The sequence below is a fragment of the Erpetoichthys calabaricus genome, chromosome 3 (assembly GCF_900747795.2).
Source record: "Erpetoichthys calabaricus chromosome 3, fErpCal1.3, whole genome shotgun sequence".
Classification (NCBI taxonomy): Eukaryota; Metazoa; Chordata; class Cladistia; order Polypteriformes; family Polypteridae; genus Erpetoichthys; species Erpetoichthys calabaricus.
The window spans coordinates 193,742,182-193,753,725 of record NC_041396.2 but is presented as its reverse complement, the minus strand read 5'-3'; the positions used below and the strand labels follow the sequence as shown (position 1 = coordinate 193,753,725).

Below are 11,544 nucleotides of genomic sequence, written 5' to 3'. Positions count from 1 at the left end.
GGTCACATCAAATATTGATTTGATTTAGATTTCTCTTTTGTTCATTCACTGCTTTTTGTTGATTGATGAAAATAAATGATTAACACTTCCATTTTTGAAAGCATTCTTTGTTTATAGCATTTTTTCACACCTGCCTAAAACTTTTGCACAGTACTGTATATATACAGTTATATGAAAAAGTTTGGTAACCCCTCTTAATTCTTTGGATTTTTGTTTATCATTGGCTGAGCTTTCAAAGTAGCAACTTATGGAAACAGTAGTATTTCAGCAGTGACATTAAGTTTATTGGATTAACAGAAAGTATGCAATATGCATTATAACAAAATTAGTCAGGTGCATAAATTTGGGCACCCCAACAGAGATATTACATCAATGCTTCGTTGAGCCTCCTTTTGCAAATATAACAGCCTCTAGATGCTTCCTATAGCCTTCGATGAGTGTCTGGATTCTGGATGGAGGTATTTTTGACCATTCCTCCATACAAAATCTCTGCAGTTCAGTTACATTTGATGGCTACCGAGCATGGACAGCTTGTTTCAAAGCATCCCATAGATTTTCGATGATATTCAAGTCCGGGGACTGTGACGGCCATTCCAGAACACTGTATTTCTCCCTCTGCATGATTGCCTTTGTAGATTTCGAACTGTGTTTTGGGTTATTGTCTTGTTGGAATATCCAACCCCTGTGTAACTTCAACTTTGTGACTCATGCTTGAACATTATTATCCTGAGCAATTTGTTAATAGTGGGTTGAATTCATCCTAGCCTTGACTTTAACAGGGGCCCCAGTCCCTGAACTAGCCATACAGCCCCACAACATGATGGAACCTCCACCAAGTTTAACAGTAGGTAGCAGGTGTTCTTCTTGGCATGCGGTGTTCTTCTTTCGCCATGCAAAGCGCTTTTTGTTATGACCAAATAACTACATTTTTGTCTCATCAGTCCAAAGCAGTTTGTTCTAAAATGAATCTGGCTTGTCTAAATGGGCATTTGCATACAACAAGCATGTTTGTGGCGTGAGTGCAGAAAGGGCTTCTTTCTCATCACCCTGCCATACAGGTGTTGTTTGTGCAAATTTCGCTCAAGAATAGAACAATGTACAGATACACCATCTGCAGCAAGATGTTTTTGCAGGTCTTTGGAGGTGATCTGTGGGTTGTCTGTAACCATTCTCACAATCCTGCGCATATGCCGCTCCTGGATTTTTTCTTGGCCTGCCAGACCTGGGATTAACAGCAGCTGTGCCTATGGCCTTCCATTTCCTGATTACATTCCTTACAGTTGAAACTGACAGTTTAAACCCCTGAGATAGCTTGTTGTAGCCTTCCCCCTAAACTATGATACTGAACAATCTTTGTTTTAAGATCTTTTGAGAGTTGCTTTGAGGATCCCGTGCTGTCACTCTTCAGACGAGAGTCAAAGGGAAGCACAACTTGCAATTGACCACCTTAAATACCTTTTCTCATGATTGGACACACCTGTCTATGAAGTTCAAGGCTTAACGAGCTAATCCAACCAATTTGGTGTTGCAGGTAATCAGTACTGAGGAGTTACATGCATTCAAATCAGCAATATTACAAGGGTACCCAAATTTTTGCACAGCCAGTTTTACACATTTGATTTAATGTCATACAACTAAATACTGCTTCACTAAAAATCTTTGTTCGGAAAACACACCAATACTCAGATGTTCCTAGGAAATGAAAGACATACCACTATTATCTTTTTTGTTGAAAGTAAATTATTATGCAGGCTGACAGGGGTTCCCAAACTTTTTCATATGAATGTGTTTATATGTTTATTAATATAAAGTGCTCAAAAAAAATTAAAGGAACACTTTGAAAACACATCAGTTCCCAATCATGCTGAATATGTATACTGATATGGACTGGGTAATGTTTTAGGAACGAATGGATGCCACATTGTTTGTTGGAAATGAAAATTATCATCTCATTGTTGCCCCTCTAGTACACCTTTTGTTAATTTCATTAACATCAAAGCAGCTAAAACTGATTAACAACCCTGTCTGCTATTTAACTGACCAGATCAATATCCCAGAAGTTTCATTGACTTGATGTTATACTGATTAAAAAGTGTTCCTTTAATTATTTTGAGCTATGTATGTATGTATGTATGTATGTATGTATGTATGTATGTATGTATATATATATATATATATATATATATATATATATACACTAGCAAAATACCAGCGCTTCGCAGCAGAGTAGTAGTGTGTTGAAGTTATGAAAAAGAAAAGGAAAATTTTTAAAAATACCGTAACATGATTGTCAATGTAATTGTCGTAGGCTTATTGTAGTATTGACAGTGAATTTAATGATTGTAAAGAATTTCACTTTTGATTATAAATGTTATGTATGAGAAATGCACATTTTTAGGATGTAAGGATCTCTTTGTAAACGATGTTTGCAGTTCTGCCCTCGGGCTGTAAAATGACCAAGCTGTCTGGTGAGCTTACTCTTGAGCATGCAGCGTACAGTTGACCATGTGAGAAGCAATCTTGTGTCAAGTCAATGCCGACCTTTTTTGGAGTCTGGCCCTGTGACTTATTTATTGTCAAAGCGAAGCAGACCCTTACTGGAAATTGGAGGCGTTTGAATTGGAATGGGAGGTCAGAGGGTATGAGAGGGATGTGAGGAATAAATGCAGTCTCCCCTGAGCCAGTTCCAGTGAAGACAGTTGTCTGAATGAGATTCTTGTGCAGAAATTTGATCTGATGCCTGGTGCCGTTACAAAGTTTTGGTGGTTGTAAATTTTGTAGTAAATTAAAAGGCAGGAGTCACCAGCAGGAAGACGTGAAGCAAGGCCAACAATAACAGGCTTGAAGCAGTGGAGTAAATGAAAAGGCAGGAGTCACCAGCAGGAAGACCTGAAGCAAGGTGAACAATAACAGGCTTGAAGCAGTGGAGTAAAGATGAAGGGAGCAGTGAGCACGATGAACAGCTGAGGAAAGTAAGGAAGCACATGAGCGCAGGATGTCGTTAATGTATATAGGCAGGGAGCCAACCACGTGGTAGGTGCGCTTTTGCTATGTTGATTGAAAAAAAGCACCCACCTTTTATTTTACGAGTGATGTATGAGAGACTTATTTTTTACTTTTTAGTACACTTCTAACTTAAGTGTGGTTTTTAAAAAGTTTATATATATATATATATATATATATATATACAGTAATCCCTCGCTATATCGCGCTTCGCCTTTCGCAGCTTCACTCCATCGCGGATTTTATATGTAAGCATATTTAAATATATATTGCGGATTTTTTGCTGGTTTCGCGGATTTCTGCGGACAATGGGTCTTTTAATTTCTGGTACATGCTTTCTCAGTTGGTTTGCCCAATTGATTTCATACAAGGGACGCTATTGGCAGATGGCTGAGAAGCTACCCAGCTTACTTTTCTCTCTCTCTTGCGCTGACTTTCTGTGATCCTGACGTAGGGGGATTGAGCAGGGGGGCTGTTCGCACACCTAGACGATACAGACGCTCGTCTAAAAATGCTGAAAGATTATCTTCACGTTGCTATCTTTTGTGCAGCTGCTTCTTGAAACTACATGCTGCACAGTGCTTCACATACTTAAAAGCTTGAAGGGCACGTATTGATTTTCTTTTGAAAAACAAACTCTGTCTCTCTCTATCTCTCTTTCTCTGCTCCTGACGGAGGGGGTGTGAGCTGCCGCCTTCAACAGCTTTGTGCCGCGGTGCTTCGCATACTTAAAAACCAAACAGCCCTATGAACTCCTTTGAAGAGGAAGATATGTTTGCATTCTTTTAATTGTGAGACGGAACTGTCATCTCTGTCTTGTCATGGAGCACAGTTTAAACTTTTGAAAAAATGACAAATGTTTGTTTGCAGTGTTTGAATAACGTTCCTGTCTCTCTACAACCCCCTGTGGTTCTGCGCAAATCTGTGACCCAAGCATGACAATATAAAAATAACCATATAAACAAATGGTTTCTACTTCGCGGATTTTCTTATTTCGCGGGTGGCTCTGGAACGCAACCCCTGCGATGGAGGAGGGATTACTGTATTGTGGAAACTGGCTCGGACACAGACAGGCAGACACGTTCATGTCACCCAACACACATTTATTTACAGTATTATTTACACGGTCCTTATTGTGCTCACAAACCCCAAAGTCCTGGCCACAACACAATGCCTTTTCTCTCTTCAGGCTGCCTCCTTGCCGTCCTCCCGACATCATCTTTCTTCCTCCCGATTCTTGTCAATGACTGGAGAGAGGCGGCCCCTTTTATACACACCCGGATGTGCTCCAGGTACTCCCCGGCAATCTTCCACCGACACTCCCCAGTGTGGCGGAAGTGTCAGCTGTGTACCCGGAAGCACTCCGGGTGTCCACTCTTCTCTTCCCCCCAGCACTTCCGGGTGTGGCGGAAGCGCTGGGGTCCAGGGTCCCAAAGGCATAAGGGCACCCCCTGGTGGTGGCCCCCAATACAACCAGGGCGGACGCCCCCTCGCGTTCTGGAGGAGCAATGAGCCCTCCTCCTGGGCGTCCCGGCCGGGTGTGAGCCCCGTCCGGGTGCCAGAGTATATAATATATATTATTACAGGCTTAAGGTGAATTCTTTTTTTCATTAATTCACACATAAACCTGTATTAAAGTGTAATAGACAGGATTCTGAATGTGGACATTAATAACTTGTTCATCTTTTAAGTTAATTACTATCAAGAGAAGGTGATTCATGTTCATCAAGTAAAGGATTTATCAGTACATCTGTCAGTTCTGCATTATACCATTGGCTGTTCGGTCGGGAGGCCCAAATTATCATTTTGGAAATGTGTTGATAGCAGTACAGTATGTGAAAATATATCTATCATGAAGTGGAAAAACTGACACAAAATTGAATTGTCTGACTAAACCTCTTGAAAACATTTAATGTATTATTTAATATATTATTTTAGCAGGTGTCATCTTGATATGAAGGAATTTAAGTAACACTCTTATCGGTGGTGTTTTTGACATGAAAATCTTACAAGGATCTGGAAAAGAGGGTTAATGTCAAAATGTGGAAAGCTGCCCTGAGAAGTTGTGCAGAGGGTTTGTATGTGATTATGAGTGAGTGCGGGAGCATGAAATGATTAAGACATTTAAGTTCCATACTTTATTAGATCTGCCCCTCTGCCTAAATCCATTTGCCTGAGTTCTTTGTTGCGGGTGATATTGGGAAGGATTCTGGTTTGGATGGGTTCATGGATTTGGTTTGTTCTTAATGGAAAGTTTAAAATACAGACTTTTAAGGAATTTCACATTTAAGTAAGTTGACCTTTAAGATTTTAGAAACTGTTCTATTATAAAAGCTTTAAGCAACTCATACAATGTGTGATTTTCTTGGAATTCTAGCAAGCCCTACATTAAAATGTATAGAAGTATGTGTTTGCTGTTAAGCAGAATCAAATACATTAATATGTATAAGTTTAGTCATATTTATAAAAACACTGACATATTATATAGATCAAGTGCTTTTGGGGAAACGTGTTTTTTTTTTTTTTTCTCAAAAATATATTGCTTTTTAAAATTTCTCTTTGGCTGCTGCTGTGAATTAGAGAAAGATAGCCAATAGGGGAGGAAACAAATGTTTTCAGGCTCTGGTAGAGACAATACTGTGTGTACATTTACTCCAGTCCATAAAGCATTGATAAGTCAATTCCAAATGTCTGCAGTTTTATGTGTGATTGTCATCCCCAACTGAATGTCTGTGCTATACACTAATTAGAGATGTGTCCAAGAAACATGCATGATTTAATGAGTTTTGAGCCATTTGTCATCATAAGAAATTTAACATACAGCTACAGGTCTCCAGGTCTTTTGACTAAAATAAGAGACATCTGAATGGGATTTGAATGAGAGGTCTATCTTATGTTAAACTGTATTAATGATCCTAACTGTTTAATTTCACAGAGAGAGCATGCATGCAACCAGTCAGAGAAATTACATGTTGTTAAAGTTTCATGTAACATTTTCTCTTGAGATTCTCCAGCTTCTGAGTGTCTTTCCTATTTATTTCTTGTAGAGTCACACAAAAAATGAATTTATGGGAGGCACTGAGCATGCAATTATTGCACACTAAACACTCTTCATGTCTCTCCATCAGTTGTAATTCACAGTGCCTTGAAAAGGTATTCATTCCTCAAAACTGATTTTACATTTTATTGTCACAGTTTCTAACCTGACACTATGTTAAAGAGTTTTTCTAGCTGATCTTCTACACAGTGTACATAGTGTCAAATAAAAAATATAAACAGAAAACATTTCAAAAGCATGCTAAATTCAAAATTCTGAGATTTAAAAATTACATATGCCCTTAGTAAATATAAAACTAAATTTGCTCAGGTGCAGTATATTTCTTTTCCAACTTGCCAATTTGGTCTCCACATTGGTAGGAAATGAGTAGAACACCTGTTCAAAATTAATTTATAAGGATAAATGCTCCCTCTATTGTTGAGCTTCAACAGTTTGGACTAGGTTAGACCGCCTCTGTAAACGTAGCCACCAAACAAGAATTGCATTTATCAGACGGGCAAGTACGATGCCAATTATTAGTGTGACTCAGTTGTAGACATCAGTGACTGCGATTGTAGAGGATCTTTATGGCTCAACAATCTCTAAAGGATTGCACAACAGGGCCTTTTTGAAAGAACATCAAAGAAGAAACTCTGGTTGAAAAAAATAAAACATGTCCATGTCAGGAAAAAAAAAACTGAAACATCACTTGAAGATACTGTAATAGGAAGTCTTGTGGTCTAATGAAACTAAAGTGGGACTTTTTGGCTTGAACATGTTGAGGTATGTGTGGTGTACATCAAGCACTACACCAGGTGACACTATCCATGTAAAAAAAATTACAGCAGCATTGTCAACATCATGTTGTGTGGACGCTTTTCACCAGGGGCAGACAATCTGGTTAATATAGATAAGAATAGGAATGCTACACAATACAGGCACATCCTGTAGGAAAACCAGATGCCCTCTGCAAGACAACTTAAACTGAGAAGGAAATACATCTGTCAACAGGACATGGACCTAAAGTGCAAGGAGTTATTGGCTAATCATGCACCATTTAATTGTGGAAAACAGAGACTTGTCCAAAATGACCACTTGTTGTAATAACTGTGAGAGGTGTTTCAACTAAATACTGAACAGGAAAAGGACAGATACTTAATAACTGTAAATATTTTAGTTTTTGAAAGTAAATTTTTAATTGTATATATTTTTTCTTATTTTGGGCAGCACTGTGAAAAAGACTGTTTAACTTACAAATTAAAGTTAGTATACAGAATTTATCAAAATCCCAGGTTACTATCAGTTATGTGAAAATGTTTGTGTTGGGAGCTGAATGTATCATATGTTATTTTTAATTGGGGGCTACTGAATATGTCATTTATTGTTTTTCATCATTTGTTATTAAAATCTACTTTTTGCAGTGACACAATACAACATCTTGTCCTGTATTTGCTGGTACAATTTATATTATGTTCAGTATTAGTCTGGCAGTATTGTACTTGGTATTCAGTATTATTATGACATTATGGGTGCTTGGCAATTTACATACTGTTGATCCATTTTATTCAGAGTATTACAAGATTATACACAGACGTTCACTATTATATTAGTTATTTCAAATGGTAATAGTAACCTTAGGTATATTATAATTTGTTTCCTTGTCTACTTTTTTCACCCCAAAAGATGAGATTTTTACTCTGTAAATTAAAGTTTCTGCTTGTTTTTTTTGTTTGTTTCTTTTTCCCTGAAAAGGTGGAGTCTTCCCAAAGTATGATAAGAATATTAGGACTTTCTGCAACACTTCCTAACTACCTTGATGTGGCTACATTTCTCCATGTTAACCCTTTTATTGGTCTCTTCTACTTTGATAGTAGATTTAGACCAGTTCCACTTTGCCAGACCTTTATAGGAATTAAAACAACAAACAAGGTACAGTTTTGGCTTTTTGACTTATTTTTCCATTAATCATTTAATTTACTTATTAACCTTAATATTGTGAGGACATCTAATCATTTCTATTTTAAATTTAGACTAACTAATTTACACTGTTGTGTTATTGTTTACAAATTATTAAGCACTAAATAAAGAGATTCAAGTGTAGGTTAAAATTGTTTAGGAATAGTCAAAAAAATGTATTGCTTTTTATTTCTGATCTTCAGGTGTAAAAAAAAATCTTTTAATTATTGATATTAATATTTTAATAGTATAGTATACTTATTCTTCCACCTTTTCATCAAACTTTTTTTTTGCATTTAGTTTAGAAGATTACTAATTACACTGGAGAAAAGTAGGTGTCTTTGACTATGAAGGACAAACTGCATTTCTTCCTTATTTTGGATACTTTAATTAGCACTAGAATCCATGGAGCGTACGAAAAAAGTTGTAATGCCAGGCCACCTTAAATTCCTTCACACCTTTTTATCAGCGTCTTTGCTTTGCAAATGTTTCAATCAGCACAAGCAGCAGGCAGCCTGCTATCCTATCGCCCCCACTGATGCAGCTGAAGTTCTCCCAGCTCAAATTTGTTTATCTGGGTGTGAGTTGCCTGAAATTGTATCAGGTCAGGTTGAGGAGCATGCACTGCTACAGGGTAAATAATATATCGTTATTTGGAATACATACATTCCATGTGTGTTCCGTGTCTATAATGATCTTGGTAAATGCCAAATGACAGGAAATGCAAAGTAAGGAATGTTGCACACATAACTAAAACAGAAACTTTTTTCATGTTATAGTAATAATTGACAAAATGCTGATCTGAAGTGTACAATGAATGAAGTCCAGATATAAAGTGAATACTTTCCCAAAGGGTTTAATATCAAAACAAGTGCACTTTTATTCAAGAATATAACCAAAGAAAAGGAAATCATTCAATTTACATGTTGCTCTCAATGAGTAAAAAGCCAAGCCCAAATATCAGTTGATAGAAAACCGACATGTTTGCTTAGCTGGTGTAGAGGTAAGAACTGCTGTCTTGTAATCAAGAGCTGGTTCAAGCCCCAGTTGTCATCGTTTTGAGTAATGAGCTGCTGTTATTATCACTATTATATAAAAAAAAAACATACATTTGAATTGAGTCTGTAACACCTGGTGTAAATTTTTGCTACTTGTAAAAGTTTAGTTTTTTTTTTTTTTTTTTTTTTTTTTAAGTTCAGTTTTATTCTTTCAGTCAATTTCATGCAGTATAATGAACTTGCTGAACTTTCCACTCCCTTTCTGAGTTGATGGCGTTTATCACCATTCTTTTCACAACAGCAGCAATGCCCACATTTGGTGCTGAGGTTGATGCCTAGTCAGAACTATTTGTTGTACCGGCAATCAAAGATATGATGCCCCGTCACCGCTATCAGAATATCATGCGGTATTTGCGATTTGACAACAAAGACACTGGGGCAGAACGTGTGAAAAACGACAGATTTGCTTTGATCTTGGACATCTGCCATGTTTTGTTTAGAACTGTTTTGAGTTACAACCCAGGGCGACATATTACTGTTGATGAGCAACTGTTTCCAGACATGCCCGTTGTCCTTTTTGCAATACATCTCAACCAAGCCTGACAAATTTCGCATAAAGTTTTGGATTACGGCAGATTTGGAGACAAAGTACATATGCTGTCGTCTCGTGGGAGAAAGTCTTTCCGAGGCTGTGGTCATAAAACTTGTGGAGTTGTTTCCGGCTAAAGGCAGAACTTCTTCCCATCACTTTCACTGGCTAATTGACTGCTGCACTGCAGCGTAACTCTCCTTGGCACCATAAATAAAGTGGGACTTCCACCTGCAGCTAAAATCACTTCAGTATGCGTGTAATTCTCCATGCTGGTGTTTAGATCTGGCAGTGCCATTCTGACAGTGTATGTGCAGTTTGTATGTCTGATTATATCCCTTCAGCAATATTTTTTACAGTTAGCAAAAATGTACGCTGGGTGTTAAATACTCAAATCAAATGTATATTTTTATTATGTAATAGTAATAATAATAGCAGCTCACTACTTGAAACGGAAAAAACCTGGGTTCGAACCACTAACCTATTGATTATGAGGTGGCAGTTCGTTCTTCTGCATCAGCCAAACAGGTGTGTCGGCTGTCTGTCTGCTGATAGTTGGGCTTTAGATTTTACACATTGCCAGTAACATGTCAATTGAATGATTGGTTTTTCTTCGGTTATATTCTTGAATAAAAACACACTTGTCTTGTTATACCTTTTGTGAAAGTGTTTATTTGATTTTTGAACTTTAGTCTTCACATATTATACAGTTCAGATCAGCATTTTATCAATTATTACTATAACATGAAAAAAGCTTCTGTTTTAGTTATGTGTTCAACATTTCTTTTCTCGCATTTCCTGTCATCCTACATTTACACGGATCATTTTAGACATGGAACACTCATGAAATGTATGTATTCCAAATAACAATATATTATTTACCCTATACTTTTCCAAGCACCTCACACCCAGATAAAGAGATGTGAGCTGGGAGAACTTCAGCTGCATCTGTGGGGGATAGGATAACTGGCTGCTTGCTGCCATTTCTGAATGACACATTTGGAAAACAAAGATACTGATGAGGAGATGCGAAGGAACTTAAGGTGGTCCTGCATTACGACTTTTTTGGTAGGCTTCAGGGCTCTAGTGTTAAATGTAAATTAGGTTAAACGACTAAATATGTAGTATTACAGCCATTTAGTTGTTATACGTCTACTTAATTTTTTGTGCTTGCTTCCAGGATAGAGGGTAGTCTGCTCAGAAACATCTGTAGCTAGGTGGCTCACCAAGTTTGCCTCTGTATAGGAGGTGATGTCAGTGGTCAAATTCTGTTTGTATGTTTAAAGATTTATTCACCAGTGTTTTATATTGGTGATGGAATCTGAAATGTTTGGAGGTCTCAAGCAAGTGAAGATATATTAAAACACACATGCTGGCATCTTCAGACAAAGAAGCCTCTGCATCATGTACTTTGAGATGCTTCTTTAATAGAGATGATGCAGTGAAGCACATTTTGTCAGGACTTTACAGTTTGAAGAAATGAAATATACTGTATGCAACATTAAATAAATGAGGGTTCTGAGTTTAGTTCTTTATGCAGTAAGAAGTAAGGAATCCAGTCCATTCAAAACTGATTTATTTAATTTTCTTTACTGACTTGTCAGCTATAAGCTGAGAAATACAATTTCATTACAGTAATTACAGGCATTAAAATAACAGGTAAATTGCCTTGACAAGGAAATGTCTTCATTCTTCTTTTTTTTGAAACAGTATACATGAATAGTCATTGTGCTTGTGGGATTCTAGTTTATGTCTTTTATACTGAACTTTCCTCCAAAAAGTCCAGAAATGTTATTTAGTGATTGTTACTTAGTTGATGCTTAAATTTCATTTGGCTGAAGTAACATCCTAATTGTTCAAATATGGTTAGGTTTCCCAACTGCTGGATCAGTAGTTTATTAAAATGGGTGGACAGCCTAACTTGAATTAGTAGTTTGTCCATGTGGTAACAGCGTTCAACT

At 37.2% G+C, this 11,544-nt stretch overlaps 1 protein-coding gene across 2 annotated transcripts in view; it reads left to right on the top strand.

Annotated features, from left to right (window-relative positions):
• Nucleotides 1-11,544, top strand: part of ascc3 (activating signal cointegrator 1 complex subunit 3) — an 854,735-nt gene that overhangs the window by 310,663 nt on the left and 532,528 nt on the right. For both annotated transcript variants that reach the window (XM_051925342.1, XM_051925343.1), the window contains exon 12: nt 7,793-7,969. In XM_051925342.1, the coding sequence (XP_051781302.1) occupies nt 7,793-7,969 (177 nt within the window). The remainder of the gene's footprint in view (nt 1-7,792; nt 7,970-11,544) is intronic.